The 25,204-nt window shown below is 45.5% G+C and overlaps 3 protein-coding genes across 4 annotated transcripts; 1 reads left to right on the top strand and 2 right to left on the bottom strand.

Annotated features, from left to right (window-relative positions):
* Positions 1-712: 712 nt before the first annotated feature.
* On the bottom strand, positions 713-7,920 carry fech (ferrochelatase). Its single transcript, XM_062484558.1, has 11 exons — positions 7,713-7,920; positions 7,000-7,129; positions 6,635-6,754; positions 6,363-6,511; positions 5,833-5,971; positions 5,256-5,358; positions 4,390-4,488; positions 4,022-4,129; positions 3,452-3,616; positions 2,900-2,959; positions 713-1,953 (listed from the first exon to the last, which is right to left on the bottom strand). The coding sequence occupies exons 1-11, from the start codon at positions 7,750-7,752 to the stop codon at positions 1,819-1,821; spliced, it is 1,248 nt and encodes a 415-aa protein (XP_062340542.1). The 5' UTR covers positions 7,753-7,920; the 3' UTR covers positions 713-1,818.
* Positions 7,921-8,261: 341 nt separating this feature from the next.
* On the bottom strand, positions 8,262-15,045 carry nars1 (asparaginyl-tRNA synthetase 1). Of its 2 annotated transcripts, none has more exons than XM_062484557.1 (15): positions 14,777-15,045; positions 12,245-12,327; positions 12,057-12,122; positions 11,699-11,791; positions 11,508-11,597; positions 11,274-11,352; positions 11,010-11,080; positions 10,799-10,885; positions 10,438-10,659; positions 10,072-10,271; positions 9,700-9,835; positions 9,351-9,464; positions 9,016-9,147; positions 8,749-8,880; positions 8,262-8,589 (listed from the first exon to the last, which is right to left on the bottom strand). In XM_062484557.1, exons 1-15 carry the CDS (start codon positions 14,796-14,798, stop codon positions 8,458-8,460), a joined length of 1,659 nt encoding a protein of 552 aa, XP_062340541.1. In that variant the 5' UTR covers positions 14,799-15,045; the 3' UTR covers positions 8,262-8,457. The 2 variants fall into 2 exon arrangements, with proteins under 2 accessions (XP_062340541.1, XP_062340540.1); XM_062484556.1 differs by having other exon boundaries at positions 14,756-15,041.
* A 700-nt stretch (positions 15,046-15,745) lies between these two features.
* Positions 15,746-19,280, top strand: txnl1 (thioredoxin-like 1). The gene is made up of 8 exons (XM_062484497.1): positions 15,746-16,003; positions 16,574-16,670; positions 16,906-17,079; positions 17,215-17,337; positions 17,460-17,529; positions 18,261-18,433; positions 18,717-18,821; positions 19,034-19,280. Exons 1-8 carry the CDS (start codon positions 15,906-15,908, stop codon positions 19,061-19,063), a joined length of 870 nt encoding a protein of 289 aa, XP_062340481.1. The 5' UTR covers positions 15,746-15,905; the 3' UTR covers positions 19,064-19,280.
* The last annotated feature ends 5,924 nt before the right edge of the window (positions 19,281-25,204 follow it).

Below are 25,204 nucleotides of genomic sequence, written 5' to 3'. Positions count from 1 at the left end.
GATCTCACCACTTCTCCCCCCCCCCCCCCCCGCCTCCCTCCCATCAACACACACACACACACACACACTATGCTGGCTAGCCAGGAGAGGAGAGCAGTGGCACGGAGCACAGGGCCCGAACTCTGAGGGGTTATTGGGTCCTGGACAGCCAATCTCTCTCAGCTTAATCAACAGCACTGGAGGTGATTGGGACACGGTGGGGGAGGATGGGAAAGATGGGGTGGGGAGGGGGGTGCACAAGACAGGGGGAAGGTGGGAAAGAGGAGTAGATGGATGATGGGGGAGGGAATGGGATGGTGGTGGGTGGGTGGGGGGGGGGGAGTAGAAGGAAGGTAGGGTGAGGGAGGGAGGGGGGAGAACAGGGAAGAAAGAAAAGATGGAGGTTGGGAGACAGCACAAGAACAGTACAGATAGGCTGTTGGCCTTGATGTGGATACACATCTTTCTGTTGCTGATATTTACTTTGATGGGAGACTTTAAAAAGGCCTGGCATTATATTTGTTAATATCCAGGAATGTAGATTTTTTTTTGTGGCTCCCTTTGTAGACATGTACTACACAGGGAAACGGTGGAAATTAATCTGGCGCGAGGTTAATCATTTGATTAATATTTTAGCAAAATGAGTCTTTTTTTTTCCTTGTCGGAATGAACACTGAATTGCAGGGTGTCATTTAAGAATATGTGCAAAACAATATACCAAGGAAGGGTGAGATATTGTGGAGAATCTTACACCAAGCATCTTTAATTTATGTTTATATATCTTCGTATAACGTTCATAATATAAAAAGGTACATGGTATGGAACAAGCTGATGACGTTTTAACTTCAATAAATAAATGTCTGAACTGTGACTGAACTGGTTTCTCTTGCTATATACACACATACCTGTAGTACAGTACATAACTGTACACTGACTCAAAACACACACACACACACACACACTTTCTCAGGGATCTTCAACATGATGTACAGAGTAATTCAATTCATTAGAACCAGGTGTTACCAGATCACCGGTGAAAATGTGCATAAAAACAGTCAGATCTTCCGTCTTTGAAAAGTGAATGAATGAAAAGGCACGAGTCGGGCGCAGCAGCGATGGCGACAGGAAGCCGCTCCCGTGGTTACCTACGGTTAGAATGAGGTCGCGGGAGAAGCCGACCCTCGATTCATGCCCCTCGGGGTCAAGGACAGAAGCATGACAGAAGCCAGACAGGGCCAGTGTCTGTGTCTGCCACGCTACATTTCACAGCTTACCACAGAGGGCACTGAAGACTAGGAAGGACTGGTGTGTTTGCGGTACAGAAAGCTGAATTCGAGCAAGACGACATACTAGCGCTATCTTCCACCGCGGTAGGCAGGTCAGTGTGAGGTCAGTGGTTACTTTTGACTGTGGAGCTGTGGCACAGTCGGTTTGTACAGTGTGGACCTCAGCAATGAATATAGCAGAGGAAGAGAAGAGCACAAGAATGGACTTTATCCAGCATCAACTATTTCAATCATTCCCCCAAAAATCCTAATATGAATGACGTCCAGGTCAATTCCACCGAGAATGTGCCGGAGAGAGAACACCAACCAGATGGAATGTAAAAAATAAAATAAATAAAAACATCTCCAATTTGTGTCTTCGATGCTATGTGATGTGGATGGGGGGGGGGGGGGGGCGATTTGTGAAGTGACAGTTTTTTGGGGTTATATTTGGCTTTCGTGTTCGTTCCAGATTGACAGCAAGGAGGAGGATGGACGGCGGGGGAGGGGGGGGGGTCTACGGTTTAAGAGCGTATAAGCGTGTGGGTGTGAGAGCGGGAGGAAGGGAGGGAAGTTAGGACTTCTGGTTGGCGAAGAAGGCCTTGGTTTCTCCACAGGTGGGGTTGACGCAAAGCGGGCAGCGCAGGGTCAGCTGGCGGGAGCACGGCTCGTCGGACTTGAGGTGAGACCGTACCAGGTCGGCCAGGGCCTGAGGGAGGAGGAGGAGGGGGGGAAGAGGAGAGTGAGCTGGGCTGAGCACATCAAAACCGGGCTGGTCTCACTGACCAACAACACACACACACACACACACACACAGAAAAGGACAAAATCACAAGGAACCCTTTGAACCATTTGTAGGCCTCTGTCTGCTGATGGTGGAGCCGCTTGTGGGTCTGCAGAAGGCTGGTTAGGGCTCCGACTGTGGGGCTTGATCAGCGCCAGGTAGTGCCACTGCAAGTGAACTCAAAAGGCTCGCCGATTGATTTCGGCTGCTCCCTCTAATAATCCCTCTCAAAAGCTGCCTGTTACTTTTCCACACAACCTGCACAACTTCCAGGGAGGCCACCTTGCTCGAGTGTGGCTGCGAGGAGCGAGGGATGGAGGGATGGTTGTAAGAGAATGAGAGGGTGGGGGGGGGGGAGGTCAATCCCTTTATTGACCAGTTGCTCCCTGGAGCTTTCCTCCCAGCTCATGGGCTGAGCAGTGCTACCCATGGTGCCTATCCCTCGACAAATTACCCCAGCTGAGAGAAATCGGGGGTGATCGGGGGTCAACTCTGGGAGGGGCCAATGCCGCTTCAAAAGCTCTGCCTGTGCATCTTTTGATCCTGGCACCGGCAAAAGACCCAGTCACTCCACAACGAGGTGGGGGTGTACGACGCCGCAGTACCTAAGCAGCACACAAGCCAGTACTTTGCCCGTTTCTTTCCGCTACAAGTGGCAATTCGGCAAGGACGCCGTCTCGAGAAAATCCATTGTTTCTCGAATCACCAGGAATGAAGGCCAGAGATCGTTTTTTTGTTTTTTTTTTTGTTTTAAAGAACCTTGATATTAAAAAGGAAAGGTATTTGGTTTGTTCGGGCTAGGCACCATGCGTTTGTGAGATCTCAAGGAAGTGCACCTTGGGGCGTCCCTGACGCCACGCTGGGAACGTACCTTGAAGAACAGCGGGTTCCCGTTCAAGGACTCGGCGCGTCTGATGTTCTCCACGCCGCACTGAGGAACAGACGCACACATCCACACGTTACCTCAGCGCCGTCAACTTAGCATGACGGTCCAACCCTCCTACACTCTTATCTGGGTGTTCGGCGTGACCGCTGGTTCCCCCTGCCGTGATGGGAATGGTGAGGGGGGAGGGGGAGACTGCATACTAATCTATTACATGCGCCTTAGCTGTATGGTCACCGGCGTTTCTCATACATATATCCTCCCCACCAATATTACATTTAGTCATTTAGCAGACTTACAGAAAGTACAGGGACATTCCCCCAAAGCAAGTAGGGTGAAGCGCCTTGCCCAAGGACACGACGTCATTTGGCACGGCCGGGAATCAAACTGGCAACCTTCAGATTACTAGCCCGATTCCCTAACCGCTCAGCCACCTGACTCCCCATGCATGTACAGTATCCACACATACAACAGGGTAAAGACTCTCTGCTGCTCTACCAAGGTGTGTGTGCGTGCGCGTGTGCGTGTGAGGCTCCTCACCTCCTCCCCCAGGACTTGGGAGTACTCGATGTCCAGCTCGTGCAGCGTCTCGATGTGGTCGCTGGTGAAGGCGATGGGCACGAGGAGCAGGTTCTTCTTGCCGCGCTCGCACAGGCCCTTGATGACGTCGTCCGTCTGGGGGCCCAGCCACTGCATGGGCCCCACCTGGGGAAGGGGGAGGGGACACACGTGGGAGGGGAGGGGAGGGAGGGAGGCCAGGTGTGTTGGTGTGGTGTCTGAATTCACTTCAAACTGGTCATTACTGGTTGTGTGCTGTTAATTTAATCTATATCAAATTAATAATAAAAAAAAGTTTTTATGTATACACAAATGACTTAAAATGTGTGGCGCTTAACTGAAACTAAAGTGATCCCATCGGGGTGCATGGTCCATTCATAACCACTAGGTGGTGCTTTTGGGTCAATTATAAATCTGAAGCGTGCTTCATGAAATTCAGTAGGGCTTTTGAAGATTACTCCTTACTCGGATTACTCCATACATAAACAAGAACCTTTGGAATTTCTCCCCATAGCGGAGTACCATCGACTCCCTCCCTGAGTGTGTGTTTACCCTGGACTGCCAGACTAAGCGGTAAGGGTTGCAGTGACCCAGCCTCTCCATCACCCTCTGCACTGTGGCACCCACTTCTTGAGGATAGGGGTCTCCCCGGTTCACCACCTAGACATGGGACACACACACACACACACAGTTACTAAGACCGGTGAACGTAGTAACACTCCTTGTACGTTTGACATCCCACAGGCTGGGCCAGGTTCAACTCGGCGTCTGGCGGAAAGACTAAAGAAAAAGACACAGAGCTCAACCGACCAGTGGGTAATATCTAGGCATCGAAATTACACACACACACACACACACACACACACACACACACACACACACACAGGTGTGGAGGGCCGGGTGAACGGAGGAGTACTCACGGCCATGGGGAGGGAATGTGCCGAGAACAGGATCACCACGTCGTCCCTCTTCTCCGGGGGGAACTTCTGCAGCTCGTTAAGGACGTGCTCCGCGAAGCACTGCAAAGGCCACAGGGAGAGGGGGCCCGTTAAGGCCACACCACATTTTCACACCTTCTGTATACAAACATACACAGAGGTACTCGGGCGTACCAGTGCTTTAGGTTTCTCTGTGCTTGGAAACAGAACACGACGCGTATCGAGTTTCCGTCACTGCGGCACTTCGAATCGAGGGCCTCAGAAGGTCAAGCAGGCCGGAGTCTACACTTGGGAACGGTTCATCCTAGGTCAACAACCCTGACGAACCGAGCTGGGAGTTTGGTGCCAATCCCCATAGCAACCAGCACAAAGGAGCACAGTGAGCCAAAGGAGCATCTAGCTGAATACTTGAAGAACCTCAATGCGACTCCGAACCAGCCTGGCATCACCAGACCCATTCGCAAGTGCGTATTCTCTCAGGTCATTTTCGATTTCTAAAAGGGAAACGATCAAAGAGAGTGCAGTCCGGATGCATTTGGATAGATCCAACCAATCGGAGCGACCAAAAGTCAATTTCGGTCGTTTACGAAAATTCCGGTACAGTCATCGTTTTCAACCCGCCCCATATCAAATAAACTGTTGTGATTGGCCCGCCCACGTGTCAGTGGAGGGGGTTAGGGGAGGGGCCAGATCCACCCGCCAGAGCAAATAAAACACGGGTTCGCAGCTTTGTCTGTCTCCCAGGCTCATCTAGTCACTGATGATCTAGTCTTCCGTGCTGATGGGGCACCAGGGAGTGAGGACCAGTCGTGCTACGTCGACAGCACCACCGCACGAAGAGTTCTCACCTCCACCAGCAGCGGATGTGTGGGCCAGCGGTCGATGACGCTCCACCTCATCTTGGGCCGGTCCGCTCTGTTGCTGTAGTAACGGTAGATGGCGTTCAAACTGCTTCCTGTGTAGGGAGATGGGAGATGAGTGGAGCGAGAACAACAATGCCATTGTCTGTGCTCTATGTCACACAAAGAAAAGGAGGAAACGTAACGCAGCGGTCAGAATGTCACAGTGATGAGTCACAACATTGCTGGTTGGCTACAATGAAATACATTTCTCAAGCAGTTCCTCTTCAGGTCTCACTCCCCCCCCCTCCCTCCCTCTCTCTATGATATTGAATCTTCTCTTGCAGTGACAGAGAAGTGTGTCTAGAAGGAGCAGCTGGTGGGACGAACCCCTCTATAGTTATCTAGCCTTGGCAATACATACAGGAGGCAGGGTGGGGTGACAGGCACAGGGTGCTTCCACAACCTTCTGTTAGAAAACCTAAATGTCCAGATATTTGTCATTCACAAGCCCAAACCCTGGAAAGGGTTGGTGTCTCCCACAGATTAGGTCTACTCTAAGCCAGGGGAGGGCTGAGAAGGCCACCTGCCTGTGGTGGAGCAGCTGTACTGAGGGTACTGCGTGAAGGCCACGGCTCGGTCCACCCCGTCCTTCTCCATCTCCTCGATGGCCTCCTCGGTCAGCGGGTGCACGTAGCGGAAGCCGATGTAAAACTTGTGAGGAGCTAGCAAACAGGGAACATTCGAAAAACGATAAAAAGTCACACGAGGGAATCTTGTTTATTTCCACCGCTTGGATGTGTGTAAATACAGCAAGAAGAAACCCTTTTATATGAAACGAATCGGCCCCGGAAGCGGATACTTTTGACATTTTGTAGACCGATATACTGCATCATCCACATCCCTTGTGCTGAGTTCTTAGAGAGAATAAGAAATGACCCGGCAGGAGAAAGCCAACCTCTTATCACTAAGGTGTGGTGTGGGGTGTGGCGCAACAACTCTTTACTATCTCCTCCCCACACTCCAACTCGGCTCCGGAGCAAGATAAGCAGACGACTAGTCCTAAAACAGCCCTCTCGTTATTGCTAACAGGGTAGAAGGGTTCCCTTGTCTCACCTGTCTCTGGGCACATTTCATCCAGCAGCTTGACCATGCCCTCTCCTTGCATGGTGGTCCAGGCCTTGATGGGCGAGCCCCCTCCAATCTTGCTGTATTGCTCCTGGATCTTAGGCGTGCGGCGCTTTGCTATGAATGGCCCCAGTGTGCTGTGGAAGGCAGAGATGTCACAACGTTGACTTTAGGAGGTGTCAAGAGAGGTGAACAAAAAGGATCTTGCACAAACATCTTCCACCTCGTCGTGGGAGGTCTGCGAGCGGGCCTTTTCTTACTTCTGAACAGGAAGTTTCATCAAGTCGGTGTCCAGGAAGAGCCGCAATAGGAAGTCATGAACGTCTGTGAGTTTTTCAGGACCTCCCATGTTCAGCATAAGAATCCCAGTTTTAGGTTTTCTGCATTGAGACAAAATACGGCAATTATTGTGGACGTTTGTAGTTATGGGAGTCCCTCTTTGGGAAATATATCAAAGACATCTAAGTTACTATCCAGAGAGCTGCCCCATGTAGGAAGATGAGCATCCAGGACACTCCCTCACCCTCTTTCTCTAACACACACATTTTCCTATGTACAAGTATGTCTCTGAAGCATTTGCGAGACTAAACTTTAATAATAGTTGGAAAGAAAAGGCATTACTTACCTGTTCTCGAGGGTTTCTGTGGATACAGCAGAAGCTGGTTGCACAAAGGCTGCAGCAGCTGCAGTTGACTGCCTTCTTGTTCTGAGAGATGTACTTACACACAGGGTTATGGCATGGCTGCTTCTGGCAACTGAGGAAAAATATAATAAAAGAAACAACCTTCACATAAGTACAGTGCAGTTATGCAAGTAATATTATGTAGGCACTACCATGACCGATAGTTGAATAGGATGTAGTTCTATTTAGTGTACACTGCGCAGGGTTATGCAAGTTCAAAAAATGTGACTTGTGTAACTGCAAATTTATCCTCTTTACAAAACTTTTCCACGGAGAAAATATCCACCAAAAATATGTATTTTGAAAGACATACAATAATAACTTATTGATATTAATAAAAACCAATTTCGAGACATAACTATTAGCTAGAATGCTAGCACTACAGTATGTGGTAAGACAGCCAGTCAGTAAGTAGCGAACTGGCTAACGCTAGCTGGACTAGCAGGAAGCTAGTTAGCTACAAATCTGACGTAAGCTTGGTATTACAATTGCGTAAGAGCTAAATAGCTGATCAACTGTAAGTAAGGATTTAGGAAAACGTTATTTTCAGATCATAGCCTGCATGGTCTTGGCATGTGACTCGTAGCTAGCTAACTTTCTCATTCACAACCTGTCAGTGAAGGTTATGCTAACTAGGCATGCCATTCTTAACTCACATTGGACCAGCCGACTCGCACTGCCCAACACAGCCATCATGGTATTGAGTGGTTTGTGCTGTCCCTTTCTCCTCTTTAAGTAGCTCCTCTTGGCAGAAAGGTCTATCCAATAGGTAGTTCCTTAGATGACTTCAGCTGACTTTCAGTGTTCCTTCTAGCCTCTACTCTCTCTTTAAGCAGTTGTCATGCGTGCTTTCACTGACATAGTTGATGACGCCACTAGCAGCATCTAGACTCCGCCCAGTAGAGCCCTAGATCGCAGCGTTCCACCCAGAGCCATAGAAATATATTAATACTTCTATCCATAGCAATGGCTCTGGTGGTTCTACCTAAATGAAAATGTTGCATATTGTAGCCCGAGGTGTTCTGACTAAGTAATAGTACATCCTTGACGGACAAGTTAGTCAGGATTCAGCCATTAGTAGCATAATGTGGCTAGTAGGCAAGCTATGCAGGAAGTATAACCTCAAAATGCATTCATTGCTGGTATTTTGACAAATGGGACAGTCAAGCAGCCTTTCCTTATTATTGACGACAAACACACGGACATTGAGCATATAATTCTTTATTGGCAGACTTGACAGCAAGAATATGTGAGTGGTGGGAAATGTAGCTGCATCATACATTGCATGCCATTATATTATTTATTTTTTTACTTTGTAGAGAGCGGCAGAATATTCCAGGGGTCATTAAGTGTGCCTTTATTCTCGTACTTGGTGCGTGTTTAGTGCTCTGTTTAAGTAGCTCAGGGTCGACAGCGCTGGATGAAGCGGGGGTAGAGACACACATCCCTGATGTGATGCCTGTTCAGAAGCCAGGTGAGGAAGCGCTCCAGGCCCAGGCCGTAGCCACCGTGGGGACAGGTTCCGTACTTCCTCTAAAAGACACATATTTGACACTTGTCAGGGACCAAATCAACTGTATTTAGTAAAGTCTCAACGCACACGAACAATGCCTTAATGGAGTTACAGAGACATACAACTGCAGTCAATGTTTTCAGCCTTTTCAGTGCCGGCATCCTGCTCTTAAGACGTACCTGGTCAGTGTACCAGTAGTAGGGGGTTGGGTCAATGCCTTCCCTCTTGTACCCCTCCAGTAGCTCCTCAGCATCCCAGATACGCATGGACCCTCCCACAATCTCTCCAACATTAGGCATCAGCACATCAACCTGGTAGATGCACAAAAGCAGCACATTCGCTCATTCACGGCTAACCGTTTGTCACCAAAGCTAATGGCTAACCAATGACACGTCGAAACGGGATCAAACGAGACGAGGCCGCGGTTTCGTCTGCTTTCATCGTACCGACTCAGTGAGACGCCGGTCCTCGGGGCAGCGCTGCATGTAGAAGGACTTGATCTCCGCAGGGAAGCGGCACAGCAGGATGGTCTCGTTGATGCTGTCGGTCATCAGCCTCTCCGGGGCTTCAGGGATGTCCTGAGACACACAGGTGACAGGGGTAAAGCTAATACGCCACACACACATGCAATTAAGACACCCCAACACGAGTTAGAAAACTATGTGTATCAGGCAACGCTCTACAAGCAAAGGATCTACTAACAATTACATGGAACTACAATTACATGTAGCCCATGTAAAATTAGGAAATAATAAATAATGACCACTTCTTCCACATGTACCTCTCCAAACTCATAGTAGGTGCCATCATCCTTCTTGATGTCATGTTCTTTTAGCCAGTCAATTGCCTCGCTGTAGTTCATCCTCTTGAAGGGCCTCTTTGGGGGCTTGAAGTTCTGTGGTGTCGGAATTATTCAGATTACATTTCATCTACCACTGACCCTGATTAATATAATACTATTATTTAGTCGTTGTCGTCATCCCCCCCCCCCCAAGTTGAATGACATTTGTTTAGTTAATTATGAAATAAGTTTTAGGTCTTGTCATGGATGGTTTTGAGAACCCCTCTGTCTACCAAACTATTAAAAAAAAGACAAGGGCAGAGTGTTGTAATATATGTGCCAGACATACAGGGTTGACTTCATAGAGGAGAGGAGCAGCCGGAGATTTCAGAACACGATCCACCACGTCACACACCAGGTCCTCCAGGCGGGTCAGAAGGTCCTCATAGGTCATGAAGGGACACTCTGCCTCTATGTGAGTGTACCTGCAGAACACAAGTCAAACAGTTGGTCACAGTTCACAGTTGGTAAAAATACCTTTTTACCATCTCCTGTCACATCTATTTTATATTTTACATATTGTTTACTTGTTTAGACTTAGACTATTGTACATTTCTACTTTGTTATTGAACATATATGTTTATTGTATGCACCTTCCACAGTAAACTCCTTTTAGGGCGAATAAACCACATTCTGATTGGCTTATCCAAAAGGTACTCACTCAGACAGGTGCCTGCGTGTGCGGGACTGCTCAGCACGGTAGGACTGGGCGATGCAGAAGGTGTCTCCCAAGGCTGGGATGCAGGTCTCCAGGTACAGCTGGGAGGACTGGGTGAGGTATGCCTCCTCACCAAAGTAGTTCAGGTTGAAGAGGGTGGAGCCTCCCTCGACCTGGGTCTGCACTAGGGTGGGAGGTGTGATCTAGGAGAACAGCAAGAAAGCTCAAAATAGTTGCCGGGATCAACACGATTTCACGTCCGCAACTTGTGTGTATTCAAGGGTCAATGCCTGTCAATCCAGGAAAGGTATCACACTTAGAAATTGTGTTTTACGCTTCAAAAACCTCCAACACGGAGGGCTTCATCACCTCGTAGTATCCACGGTTGAAGAAATGGTCCCTGAAGCACTGTGTGACGGTGGAGCGAACCCGAAGGATCTTGGAGACGTTCTCCCCACGGATCAGCATGTGTCGGTTGTTGAGCTGGACGTCCACGTCCGACTCCTCGTTCAGCAGGTTGTCAGCGCCACCAGCCGGGGCCAGGCCCACCAGCTCCCAGAAATCGCAGTGCAGCTCGTGGCCACCGGGGGCCTGGATGAACGGAAATAAACATTGTGGCTTTGTATGGGAGCTTATCACAGTATCAGATCAAATCAAACGGTACACAGAAACATCCCCCAAAGGAGTACTATCAAAATCAATGGCGTTAAATTTAGGACTGAATGTTTACCTGTTTACCCTCTGGCACTGGCTTCACCGTCCCATACAAAGCAACAGTGCTCTCAGTCGACAGGACAAGAGCATTGTAGCACTGACACTGCAAGTAGAGGGTTGGTACAAAACAATGTGAGAACCAAATACACAGGGAATTATTCAAGTGGCATGTACAAAGAGGTGTTAGGAGTCGTAGCAAAATGTAATTATTATCATTTTCTTTTTACCAACTTATCCGTAAGAACACACTGCAGGTAACCAGTCCCATCCCTCAGGACAATGAAGAGAAGATTTTTTCCTAAAGAAATAGATACAATAAGCCATACAGCCTTTAAAAAAAACAACAAAAAAAACAACAGCCTTTAAATGATTCCCATGGATTAATGTGCCAATTCAAACCATGCCAACCCTGTTTAAAACGGAACAGTAACAGATCAACATGCTAACAGCGGTTCCCAAGTTTCATCCCCACCATCTTGTGCCGTCCTCACCTTGCCTCCTCAGGCGGTGCACCCAACCAAACACTTTCACCCTCTGCTCCCTCAGTGGCTCAAGATGATGAATCTTAGCCTGAGGGGGAAAAACAAAAAAAGGGACACAGACTAAGAAAGGCGACAGAAGATCCCACGGTGTATCATTTGTGAGGAGGACTTCAAAGTATGAGTAGAAATGTACTTAAGATAAGTACTTAAGATACACTATAACTGCCGTCAATGGAACCTCACCGTTTTAGGCTCGGGAAGGCTTAGGTCTTTCTCGATGATGATCTTCTTTGCTTCCTCCATGTTTTTCTCTCTTCTGTCATTGTCTTCTGCCTACAATTTAACAAGACTTTAACCACTAGTCAACACTTAGTTGGTACTGATTTCTCAGGAACAACCTGCAGTTGACATTAGTCTGGTTACAGACTTTATACCTCATTTTTGTCTTTGGCATCCTTCTTCACCTGCTCCCTGTTCCATTGCTTCTTTGCATTCTTCATCTGAGTCTTTGAGATCACTGCCCAAAGCTAGAGTGTAATAAACAAAACATTTGAAAAGGTACAATAGGTATGATTTCTTTTCTTTTCTGTAAAAAAGAGAAATGTCTGTCCCCTACAAACATGTTGTGTAAGTTAACGAGGCCCTCCGAGTTGTTTAGCAGCACAGACAGCTAAATGCAGGGTGCTACTTCTCCTATTTGAATGTATTTTATAATGTTATCTATTGCAGCTTTAATAAATAACTATTATTTGATCAAACATGATGTTAGAGGGAAATATGCTTGCATCCTACCTCTCCCTCCTTCTGAGAATCCACATATATAGTTGGGAAGGGCTCCTTTCCCACAGATGACAACGCCTGTGCAACAGAACATTTATAACCACAAGAACATTTTTATACACTTGGATTTTTGAGAATACAGGAGCATAATCTGCATCAATGTCTGCGGTCTGGTTTAATAAATTACTGTTTACTCTTACCTTTAAAGGAGTTTTAAATGGTTTCTGTTCTGATCCGTCACCATCCTGATCACTTCCTTTTTTGTCAGACACATACAGCTCACCTGACAAAATTGGAAGAACTATTTCAAATTGAACATTCAATCAAATTAATAAAAGATACTAATTCTCTCTGCCTCCTGGGAGGATGAGGGTTGAGTATCCCTGCAACCGTCGTCAGTAGCAAGGTGTTGTGTTTACCATGACATGAGAAGCTGAGGACATGCACGTTGACTGCATGGTAAAAAACTATATTGAATACCCACTCTCATTCACGTGCAGCTGGTTATAGCTCGTCTACTGACCATTGTGTAATCTAAGCGGTGTTGCCAATTTAGCGTCAGTGTTGCTAGATTTAGCGATGCATCACCTTCCCTACTGACAATATCTAATCTGGTGACAAATCCGAATTTGGTTGCAGTTCTACCAGAGTTCCACTGGGGGTGATTGCAGGCGAGTGCAAAATGAATGGGAGTCTTTCGCCTGATTTTCGTTGAGAAATCTTAGGGTGCTTTCACACCTATTAGTCCGTTTGCTTGGTCCGAATCAGTGGATGAGTTGCTACTTTGTTGCATTTTTTATTAGGTCCGGTTAGTGTTCACACGGTCCTGTTTTTAAGCGACCCAACGTTTGTAAAAATACAATGACGTTTGTAAAAAACAATGACAGCGGTCATACAGGTTGTTAAATCTATTGGACAGAAAATGATTGTGGGGAAATCACTTCCTTGTCACGAACAACAATGGAGCAACAGCAGCGTATTGAGATTGCAATACTATCTTTGTTATGACCACGTTTTTTGGCTTGCTCGATGGTCTTTTACTCAGGATTATATCCAAGTCATCAAACCATGGGAATTATTTTTTTTCGTCCGACGAGCTACCACTTTTCCATAGAACATCACGCACTTTTATGTATTGCTGCCTACGTTTTTTAACTTTCAAACGACATTGGTCCACTGTGCAATAATAACCTTTTCTTTCAGTATATCCAGTGGCGCCTTAATGCACGGGCTTATCTGGGTTTAAGCCCGGGGCCTCGACCAATCAGGGGCCTCTTAATAATAATACAAAATAATAATGACGATAAAACGTCCGTATTCGCGGTGTCATTACTCTGCTCTACAGTGGCATCTGCCCCCCCCCCCCCCCCCCTCCGCCTTATCTAAACAAAATGTAACAAAAACTAGAGAGGGTGCTTGCTTGCGTCGGTTGCAGATGGGTCCATTTAATATGAAACAAGCTGAACCCCCTCTGAGACAAGCTATTCTAACAACGTTGTCATCGGCAGTATTTTTCAGATGGAATCGCGATTCAAACGGTACTGTACCATCTGCTAACTGAAAATATGCCCTCAAACGCGACTTTTTGGTCTCAGTCTAGAGCCCTGCGTGGAGAAGTTGAATTGTGCTACGAGCAAGATAGCCTAGCTGCTGTTGCTAGCCAAACTTCACTTAGCTTGCGATTGTGCGATTAGCGTGTGGGGGGCCTCAAAAAATGAAGAAAAACGTCCATAGCCCAGGGGGCTCAAGTGCTATTAAGACGCCCCTGAGTATATCACTAAATAATTTAAATACCTCGCTATTCTTATGTCTCCACAAGTATCTCTGCAATATGATCATCAGCCCACATTTGCAGAAGAGCCTTCCTTCATCAGTCCCCCACGTTTTCTGTCTCAGTGTCAAGTGTCAACCCACAATGCACTACATTTTGGTTTGCTTCCTGGAATAGGTCACTAATATGTCCGATTACGTTCACACCCAAAGCGAACCGAACCATGGTTCACTTGGAACCGGACCGAGTCCTGTCTTTTTAGGGGGACCATGGTTCGGTTATTTGGTCCGTACCAGAGTTCGAATGCGTGTTCTCACCTATCCAAACGAACCGGGCTTTCAGAGAAAACGGACCATGGTCCGATTGAAACGGATCAAACATGTCAGGTGTGAAAGCACATTTAGATTTGATTTTAGTTTTTGGAAGTTCAACATGGATTATCGGTCGAAAGTTGAATGAACGAGAATTTATGTCCTTTCGATTTCTTACAGGTCAGACGCCGGAAGTTTGCCGAGAGTGGACGTTCTCTTATTAGACATTCTATGGCAGCAGCCACATAACTGTAATTGTGTTTACGTGTTGTCATATAAATTCGTATCCCCCCAGGCCAGAGCCAATCCTGCAATAGCTTACATTTTGGCAGCACTGAATCTAAGCTGTAATGCTAATGGCGCGGCTATACAGCACTCAAGCTAGTAGTTCTAGCTACAGATACCTAATGCGGAACAAGACTGAGATAGCCTTGTTAGCTATCATGTGATGCAACACTTTCCACATACTCTAACCAGGGTCCCGGAGCAAATAAAACATGAGTTCGCAGATTTGTCTGGTTTCTAGGCAAGGCCAAGGGGGGTCAACTAGGAGGACCGATGTTAGCTTCTGGCATCCAGGCAATACTGGGCTAGCTACGACGGTATTGTAGCATGCATTATCGCCATACCTACGGATAGTTGGTCCGCACCTTTCGTTACTTCCTGCGACATTGCCGATACAGACTAAAATGTAGTACAAATTAACAGAGGTAATCTTCTAAACGGTTGTATCTTGAAGAATGATGACAACGTGGTTATTCTTGCTTGCTATAGCTTAGTCCTGAAGTGCATGCTTCTAGTGTCAATGGTGGGTTTCCGACGTACGGTTAGGTTGCTCGTCAGCTTCGAGTCCACAACACCCATTGGACGAAATCCATTTCCGACAGCAGTAAACTACGCGTGGATTTGTCTTCACCGTGTCATTCAATGAAGCCAGCTAGTTCCGCCCTGAAACAGGTTGATGATGAAATCGCAGGACATTTCCATCCCTCAGCAGGGTCACAGACACATGGAATAAAATAACGATGTTTACTTCTTTGTTATACTGTCTGAATAGGTATCCTGAATAAAAAAGGAAAGCATGAATTGGTTTAATTCACTTCTGATACAAGGTGTGACATATGTAAACATTTTCTTTGATGAAATGTAAAATGTTCTGTGATAAGTTACATTTTAGAATTTATCCGGACGAATGTATATTAATAAAGAATAATTGTGTGAAGCTTTCACATTACTGGCATAAGTACTGGTGTTATGTCAAACTCAGTCTAACTTTTCCTCGGTTTCTCATAATGTTTTCAATAAAATCTACGTAAATCCCCTTGTAGATTTTATTGAACCTTAAAACTAAGTGTAAGATTGTTTTTATTTTACTATTCAATATCCCATTAAATGAATGTAGCTGACGCTTCTAACAGTCAACCAAGATTGATGAAAAATTCCATACAGCACAGTCTCAGCCATAGTCTGGATGCACCTCATCGTACAACTGGAAAATATATGTAGGCCTATGTTAGACGTCAATACATTTTATTTGATTTCAGCTGCTGGAGGCCATCCGAGTCAACTACTAGTCCACGCCAGAGCCATGTTGAGATTTGGTCCACGCCTTACACTTCTTTGATTGGCTGAAGCACACCATTGGTCGAGTTGTACCGGAAGCTGTAATCGATGTGGAGAGTTAGTTAGCAAACGTTGGTAAGGTGTCGGAGTTGGTGTTATTGTACCATAGCTTTATCATAAGTACGATACATTACAGTTAAAGCTGCGATCTGTAACATGGTTGGGGTGAAAGTAATTGGAAATGATGCAGAATTCCAACCGGAGCTTGCAGCTGCTGGCTCAAGGCTAGCCGTAGTGAAGTTCACAATGGCAGGGTAAGGCTCAACATCTTGACACAGGCCCATGGCTTTTCTAGCTAGCTAGTTACAGCTAATTAGTTACTTCATTTTCATAAAGTAGCTATCTATGAAAAAGCGTCGAGGAGAAATGTGTACAACATGTTATCCCCTTCTTTCTGCAGCACGTATTAAATAAAAATGCATCTGGTATCTTTCTATAAGCTGTGCCGGGGCGATTGCTAGCTAGCTACTGTATCGTCTTTTAGCAAGTTAGCCTAGCTAACTATGACATAGCAATATCACAGACTTGGATTCTTAAAGGTAGCAAGCTAGCTAACCATCCACCGCGAACTATAGGACTCGGCTATTACTATAGTCATTCGTCTAAACCTGTTTGTTTAGTTAAAGAATCCATGGATTGTCCTTCTCCCCAGTTAGCTTTCTAATGCACTCGTGTATGCGAAGTACTTGGTCGAGTTCCTACTAGTGCAGGTAGCTACTAATTTATAGACACAACTCGCTGAAGCAATTTACTGGTAAATGAATGGCCTGGTACACGCTTTCTACAAACACCTGTTACCATAACGTGTCTTGTTTCCTCTTGAGGTGTCGGCCATGTGTCAGAATAGCCCCTGCCTTCAACATGTTGAGTAACAAGTACCCACAAGTTGTGTTTCTTGAAGTAGACGTGCACGTCTGTCAGGTGAGTGATGTTAATAAATGGAGTGATGTTGATAAATTAATGTGGAGCTAATGCCGTCATCTCATTATACACAAGCAGTGGAAAGGAAAGGTCATGTTATACTAATACATAATTATTCTGACCAGGAACTAATTGTTTTGGGGCTGTAATTGTATTAAGAGGGGGTGGGAATTGTTCTCATCGATCTGCATGCAGACATTTCAGCTTGATGGATTTTCTTTTTCTTGTCTTACAGGCAACGGCTGCCGCCAACAACATTTCGGCAACGCCAACATTTTTGTTCTTCCGGAACAGAGTGCGTATCGATCAGTATCAAGGCGCAGATGCCTCCGGGTTAGAGGACAAAATAAAACAGCATGTAGAAAATGACCCTGGAAGCAACGAGGACTCCGACATTCCAAAGGGATACGTGAGTTGGCTACGCTTACCCTGGCCTTTTGGTCGATTTGACCCTGTACACTTGTAGGGCTTAGATAAGATGTGACGAGATGTTGCTCTCACCTGTCACTTTATTCCCACATCTCGCCGTTCCGTGCCTGTCTAGATGGACCTCATGCCGTTCGTGAGCAAAGCTGGATGTGAATGCCTCAATGAGAGCGATGACTGTGGCTTTGACAACTGCTTAATCAAGGACACCACTTACTTGGAGTCAGACTGTGATGAACAGGTGAGTTCGCAGACCCCCACAACATAGCAATTATTCTGCATATTAGCTTAGATGGGATTGTGAGATACGTTTGAAATGAGTTTCATATACGCGTTCCTCTAATTGTAAATTCTTACCCTCAGCTCCTCATTACAATGGCCTTCAATCAGCCCGTGAAGCTGTTCTCGATGAAGCTTCAGTCCTCTGACTTCGGTGAGTTCTGCTGCCTTGCACGATGTCCATGGACTTTCCCGTTGGGACGTACAAAAGAAAAATCAGTCGCATCACAGCAGATACATTAGCACACTGCACTGCAGTAGAGTTACACCACACCAGCTCAATCCCTAAGGTGCATTGTGAACACGGTGAATCCTTTGGAAGCAGAATTGGTACACTAAGCATGCAAGTACTTCTGCCTATACCCAGTACATTCTCACACAGAAGTCTTGCTTTTGCCAAGGTCTTCCATATTTGGTTATACATCTTATAGGATATAAGCATATAACATAGCATATAAGTAGCATATAACAGACCCTTTTGTTCCGCTGTCTGGCAAGAGACTGCATCCACTTGCTGCACTAAATGAGCTACTACTGAAATTGAGATGTTACACTGTAGTAAGTTGAGATGTTATTGTTGCACTGTAGTTTCACTCTGTCTGGTAACTGAGATGCAGTTTGTAAAAATTGGCGGTTTGACTCGGACCACCAAAGTACTATTGGAATTATTCACTTCTGATTCTTGATCTTCTGCTGTACATTTTAGATGCTCTATATGCACAATTTGTGTGTTACTTTTGATAAAACCATCAAATAAATGAATACAATTGAAATGTAATGTAAAAAGTTACTAGAAGTAACAAGAGGGGAACCCAGCTGACATGTCTTGTTTTCACCTCTTCTTTTGCTCTTTCTCTTGCTCGACTTCTAACCTGCGGAGCACAGCACAGGCACCAAAGTGCGTGAAGATCTTCATCAACCTGCCTCGCTCCATGGACTTTGACGACGCGGAGAGGAGCGAGGCCACCCAGACCCTGGAGCTGGCCGAGGAGGACTGCAAGGAGGACTGCCTGATTCCCCTGCGCTACGTCAAGTTCCAGAACGTCCAGAGCGTGACCGTAAGACGCCGTCCATCTACCTCCTCCACCTTTGGCTTTCCTGCCTTCAACACCCCCTTTTAGAAGTTCTATTTTTCTCCACAAAAGATGGTGTTGAGTTCAAGTAACAATGGTTTATGGGGGGCATTTGTATTAAACGAGGCAGCAGGTTTTCCCCATCAGGTACCTGTGATACAAGATCACCACCTAGTGGTGAAATATGGGCGTAGCAGCTTCTAACCAAGCTCTGGTGGGTTGGCCTGCGTATAAAGATGATAACTACTTTTTTTGTGTGTTTTAATAGTTATTCATCAAGTCAAACCAAGGAGATGAGGAGACAACAAAAATCAATTACCTGACGTTCATCGGGACCCCTGTACAAGCGACAAACATGAACGACTTCAAAAGGGTAAGACCTACCGTCACCATCACTGGGTTTTTGAATTCACAAGAAACATACTATGTATTTGTTAGTTGGACTATAAACCAATTTCCTTTGATGGAAACGTGCTTAAATGTCTACACCCTTGCATGTTTAAGTTGGTCAAACGTTTGGAGAAATGTGGATATGCATACATTTTTAGTCTCTATTTTAATGTATTTTATTTGTATTAAATCTAGGTGGTGGGCAAGAAAGGGGAGAGTCACTGAGAAGGAAGGCAACGAGCCGTATTGCTGCAGATCCCTCCAGACCTCCCTCTGCCAAAGCTGCCAACTTAGCTCCGATGTAACACATAACAGACAAAACTTGTCCCAAACTGTCCTCCATATTTTCGAAGTGATGGCACCAGAAGAGGCGTCTAATTCTGAACATTTTTATTGTAATTCAGGAAACACTGTAAATAAACGGAATCCTTTTTCAAAGGCATGTTGGGGCTGTCTCTTGACTTGGATAAACAGTGGAGTCAATGTAACTGAACAGTGATACGTACACTCTGCTGTCCATGCAATATTTAGCTCTCCATATTGTCAGCGGATTGAATCCGCTTTGTAATTATGATGTGATACCTAGCTATACTGAATTCACTATATTGATCCCTAAGGAAATTCAAGGGTTCAGGTAACACTGTGCACAAAACTGTACTCCACTACTGAAGGTTCAGATGGTTCATTAACATATTTTCCTTTTCAAAATAGTCCTTCTGTAATGAAGCAAGCACCAAAAAAGCAAAATAAGGTTGACACAATTCTTAATGACCACATGTGGCCACATGGTGTCACCAAAGGCCTTTCTATGCACCCTAGTTTTGCTAAATATCTGACATTGGCCTTTCCAGAGAATGTCCTTTGCAGGATCTTAAATATAATACAATTGTTTTTAATTGTCTTTCCAAGGGTCAACACAAATACAGTGTATGCGGAAGACAGTTCAGCCACATGCGTTCTTTTGTGAATTTAAATGGACAAAACAAAATAAGTTTGCTGTTTATCACGTCCATAAGGGCTAAATGTACCAAATCATTTCCTCTGGACACTCAGTCAGCGGAGGCACACGTTGGAGCATATAGTTCCATGGGTCAACCACAGAATTAGGAAAATGAATGCTCGCCGATGTCCCCCGTCCCTCTTAACGACCTCCTGTCTAAGTTCACGAAGAGGACTGAGAGGCCTGTGTTAGGGTTCACGTCTGTGGGTCCTGGATCAAAGACATACTTCAGGGACAGAGGCCACAGTGAAATGGGTCTGAGGGTGCTGTTGGAGGACAGCCATCAACTTAACGGCAGCTCTGATGAGATGTTCAGCTGCCCTGGAACACTCACATGTATGTGGGCTTCGTCGAAAACATGCTGGTCCGTTTAATTGCCTCGTGCTGGGATAAAAAAAAAAAAAAAAACGCTTTTGATCATGGGACTATTAAGTTGTAGTCTGGCCTGATGAATGCGTTGTGTTCAACCTTTTTATGGATGTTGGAAATGATGCCCTTAAAGCGATATCTGTTTTTTTGCTTGTACTGAATGAAGATCCTTTGGGTGAGGAGGACAGTGCATAAGAGAGAGCAGGGAGGATGGAGATGTGGAACGGAGAAAAGAAGGTATCGAAATAGAGAGGACAGTGGTAGAGGGGGGTCATTAATACACATGAATACAATTCCTCAAATTCAATCATAAATATTCCATTCTGAACACTTATCTATTTGGAGTGAATACGTAATATACACGGGATCCTTTACTTTGGGGGAACCAATCATGGAAGGACAGGCTGCATTACGAGCGTGTAGAGCGAGCACCACCTCAGCCTGCTCTGACCTTTCCACAGTATACTTTACTCCACAAGTGGTCTCACGGAAAATGTAGACGCTGACATGCTCTAGTACGATTATAGCTATTTGCATCTTCCATTTCTACTTATTGTTTAATAGATAAGAAATGCATCTGCTGACAGCAAGCTATGTTGATATTAGTGGGCTATGCCCTTCAGGCAGCATGGCTTAGAGTGAAGAATAATTATATAATTTGAATATAGCACACAGCGTGTTCTATGAGCTAAACAAAATACTTGACAGACATTCTTAATAACCCAGAAGTATTGTCTATGAATATCGTTTTTCGTGAACCATGGAAGAAAGAACTTGAATGCTTTTGAACACAAAAGGCTGTATTGCTCTGTAGTCCTAGTCGTAATCATCATATTTAGTCATCATATTGGCGAATGGAACTCATCCTTTTTTATCGTGTTTATCTCTAGTTATTATTAGTATTAGTCATATTATATTGACCCTTTAGATATGTCTATTGTCTGTATTGTATGGATACAAATGTTTTAAGAACGTGTTGATAATGCATTTCAAAGTAGGTGGTGTCATTGAGAGTTTTTATATTGTCATATTGTACATTATAATCATGTTCCTGCATTAAACCATGTGACCACGAAGTTCAGCTCTGAGCTCTGACATCAAACAAGGAGCCCATTCTGCGTTCTCCTAGTCATAGTGCTGATGCTTCACAACAAAATGGCCGACTTGGTTGGCAGCACTTCTCCCCAGGTTGGCCCACACTGAGGTTAAGCCCGTGCTACAACACTGTCTCACTGCCACCATTCCACCGCTGTCTCTCTCTGGAGCTGTGTGTTACTCTGAGAACATGGCTGCTTTGGCAGAGCATGTCTTCTCTTTGCGCATCCCTGCTCCCCCCTCAGTGCCTGGACTCCACTGGAATGTGTCCACGAGATATCACCCCCTCCCTCAACAGAGGCCTGGGTGTAAAGACAGCTGGCTCCGACAAGCAGCATCTCCATAATGCACCTCGGTATCTTTCCATATACGCCGCGGAGATCAGGAATTCACCTGATTCCTTTTGTTTTAGCGTCCGACGACGATGCTGTACAGTCAAGCCTTTCAGAGGCTCTTCCAAGCTTTCCAGTTCGAGCTGGCTCTGTCCTCTGTCCAGGTTGAAACAGGGATTCGTCATCACAGGCAGTGACTCGCGCCCGACCATTTGGTGCTGTAGTGGCCGGCTCGGAGCCAAGTTTGCCCATGACTCTTCCTCAATGAAGTGAACGGGAGTGAGAGTGGAGGAAGCGACTCTCTGCCTACCTGTCAGTCGTGTTGCCTTCCCAGAGCTCCTGCTCCCTAGCACAGTGATTGGCAGAGGTATGGCCGAGGGCGTAACCCGGACAACTCATCCCGTGGCCTGCGTTGGACACGGACAGTTTGTGGACAGTGGCCATATGGACACGTTCATGACTGACTCATGTCACAGTTACACCACAACCGAGCTCTCCGATTGGATCAGGCGAGATATCTCGGAACAGAGCAGCTTGCCTTCAGCTGTTTGAATGTTGTTGTTTTCTTCTGCATTCATCGCTGCTCTTTATGTCTTTCGCTTACGTATGCTCCAACATTGTCTTCTCGTCGTGTTTGTAAATGACTGAACTGAACTTTTACCAGATTTCTTTGTAAGTACAGTTCCAATACATAGTGTTACACATTACACAGTGAAGGGTTTCCAACCATATGGCACAGGTTCTTTTGGGTTACATCGAAATTCATGTGTGTTATTTGACAGGGATATTTATAATCCAAATAATCCAACACATTTACAAACAAATCATATTTAACAAAATTCATTCACAAGGTATTAACCCCTTCAATAGGCTGCTTAATCTTATCAGATTTCTTTGTCTAATTGGACTCTGTAGTTCTTTTTCATGTGCCTCGGAGTCATTGAAGGCCCAGGAGACAAGGCTTCTGTTTTATTCATTTTTTCATTCATCATTTTTTTATTCATGTGTGTTTGGCCTGAAACATGAACACAGGGAATGGCAATTAGATAAAGAAGTCAAGGAACATTGTATGGTAAGAATCAAGGGATGACAATGGCACCTTGGACACAACGAGCCATTACGCGCCCTCTGTGTGAAGCAATGGAACGAGACTGTTATAACGTTTACCGAGAGGTCGAATACAGTAGCTGTGTGAGTTGAATAACAACTGTGCCTTTACAGCATCCTAGTTCAACAGTTGCACTGGAAGGGGAAACATGTCATGCAATCGAATGACACAGAACAAAGAAAGACTATTTGCTTTGACGACATCATTGAAGTGGTTGTATATAAGAGACTGGATAGTCACTGTTGAAAGGAAGGAAACATAGCGAGGGGACTGTGTAGATTTCAGCAGGAGCTGGTGGACTGATACTCGGGAGATAGAGACGGACAGCTGTGGTCAGGCTCTCCCATTGTTCCTGCAGGGGAGTGGCTCGGCTTGCTGGCTCAGCCTGGGCCTGCAAGTAGGTCACCGATCTGCAACTCCTGTCAGGAGAGTGTGTATGTGTGAGTGTGTATGTGTGCGTGCGTGTGTGAGAGAGAGAGTGCGTGTCTCTCCACACAGAGATAGACCTTCTCCAATAATTAGTCTCAGTGTGATATTCAAGCCGACTGTCAGGTTGGAGGTGGGGCACGTTGAGACGGCGTTCCTGCGGAGGAGAGGTAGTGTCGCCGCTCACAAGCCAAACATCGTTAATTAGAGACACAGGGGAGATAGTGATGTTAGGATGTGACAGCGCAGGCCCAACACTGTTGGTCAGAGAGATAGCGATGGTCCTACTCGAGAGCCATGTTCGAACAAAAGGGTCCTCGCGTTAAAGGGTTAGATCCACCTTGGACGCGTCCGCCATTGGAGAGATGCCCGAACTAAAGCGACCGCGTGACCCCGTCGTATGCTAATCTCTTCAAAGTCAGGAGACGGACCAGACTAGCTGAACGAGAGAGCGGCCTCTGTGTACAGTTCAAAACAGTGCATAACGAGGCCCATATTCACCGTAAGGGATTGGGGTTTGAATAGATCCTATTTCGGTGAACCTATTAACGGAAAGCCTTAATAGCCCTCTGAGCCCTCTCTGATACGGGTCTGAGATTAGGCAATGGCATTACAGTAAGAGGATCGCCCCCCGTGAGCGAGGTGAATACAGCACACCCAGGATCACATCCCTCTCTCTCTAAAATCAGTAGTAAGAGTCTGGATGATGTTCAGACACAAGACAGAAGAGGGTGAACAGATGCCTTCTTGTTGATTTTCCCAAACTGCTTTTGGTTTTTTATTTTCTCTTGTTAGTTCAAACATGCACAAAAGGATGACATAATATTGTGCTCAAAGGACTGGTGTTGTGGTGGACCCAGAGCTCATGCTTCTTATTTCCTGACTATTTTTCTTCATGCTAGGACTTAACAGCTGTATCTATTCAAGTACAGTCATCCCCAATCCTAGCAAAAAAAAATCCCCCAAATGGCTTTCAAGCCACTATCCGGAAATGCAATGGAAATTTAAAAGCAAAGGGCTCTGATCGGTATCTGAACTGATACCAATGCATTCTCAATGAGATGTTATCCTTATGTTGTGACCTCTGCAATTACTTTATTTTCAAAATAGATTGAAATGGGAAAGTTTAGGGAAACTATTATTTTAAGACCACTGTCTATGCTTAGGGAGACCACTCCTGGCAGTGTTACTCCATGAGAGGTTTTCACTCTCTGAAAATCACTTCCATAGAAGAAGGAAGTAAGTCGTGAGATAGACCCCTTGGCAGAAAGAACGTCATGTCATAATTTATGACTTAAAAACCATTAATTTTTCAATACACAATGTGGGATGACACTTCATGTTTACGGCAATCATTTTCTTAGTGAATGATTTAGTGAAGTCGTATGAATCTTTCATGAAACAAACAGTAACATTAATGCTGAGCCATAAACTCGTTATCATTTAAGTTTTAACTTTCACACCCACTGCTTGTTGGGTAAAAGGGTTGAACCGTTTGCTGCTAAAATGTTTCTGAGCAGAGTCGGCGAAGTGGAAATACAAGACCTTCTTTAGTAACCTGGTACCTGTGAGCGATACACAATTTGTATTCATCGATTGTGTTCACGTATTTCAAGCAGCCCTCGTCTGATCAGCCAGTGTTAAATGTTTTGTGAACATGAAGCACGGCAGTCCTCTGAGGCCCCCCGTGCTCTGGCCTCTGCTAGCCCAGCAGGGGCTAAACCTGTGTAGCGTTAGCACCTCAATGCAATCCGCAGCCAAAGCATTATCAATTTATGACGACCCTGAAAGTCCAAACTGACGCCTTTAAAGTGCTGCTCTCTTGTTTATTTCGTACCTCTCTGTAACCAAACAGGAAATCAAAAGAACGAGCGAGGGCTAATGATTTGCCAGTGCTCCCGCACCGATGACCCTGATGTAGTATCTCGTTGGAGGGCATAAATCTAATTGATTTTGAAGATATTCCCTCCGATGCTGTTAAGGTTCTCTTTTTGAGCAAATGAAATGTAATTTGGGATGAATAATGCATTATCCCT

Source organism: Osmerus eperlanus, chromosome 18, assembly GCF_963692335.1.
Source record: "Osmerus eperlanus chromosome 18, fOsmEpe2.1, whole genome shotgun sequence".
In the NCBI taxonomy this organism is placed as follows: Eukaryota; Metazoa; Chordata; class Actinopteri; order Osmeriformes; family Osmeridae; genus Osmerus; species Osmerus eperlanus.
This window is presented reverse-complemented; position numbering and strand designations above follow the sequence as displayed.

Coding starts and splice junctions, on each gene's coding strand:
- fech (XM_062484558.1), bottom strand. CDS start 7,752: ATGATGGCTGTGTTGGGCAGTGCGAGTCGGCTGGTCCAAT. Junction 6,755..6,999: donor ACAGAAACCCTCGAGAACAG/GTAAGTAATGCC, acceptor GTCTCAATGCAG/AAAACCTAAAACTGGGATTC. Junction 6,512..6,634: donor ATGAAACTTCCTGTTCAGAA/GTAAGAAAAGGC, acceptor TGCCTTCCACAG/CACACTGGGGCCATTCATAG.
- nars1 (XM_062484556.1), bottom strand. CDS start 14,798: ATGTCGCAGGAAGTAACGAAAGGTGCGGACCAACTATCCGTAG. Junction 12,328..14,755: donor TGCGGACCAACTATCCGTAG/GTATGGCGATAA, acceptor CAATTTTGTCAG/GTGAGCTGTATGTGTCTGAC. Junction 12,123..12,244: donor CATTTAAAACTCCTTTAAAG/GTAAGAGTAAAC, acceptor TCTGTTGCACAG/GCGTTGTCATCTGTGGGAAA.
- txnl1 (XM_062484497.1), top strand. CDS start 15,906: ATGGTTGGGGTGAAAGTAATTGGAAATGATGCAGAATTCCAACCGGAG. Junction 16,004..16,573: donor GTGAAGTTCACAATGGCAGG/GTAAGGCTCAAC, acceptor TTTCCTCTTGAG/GTGTCGGCCATGTGTCAGAA. Junction 18,822..19,033: donor ACATGAACGACTTCAAAAGG/GTAAGACCTACC, acceptor TATTAAATCTAG/GTGGTGGGCAAGAAAGGGGA.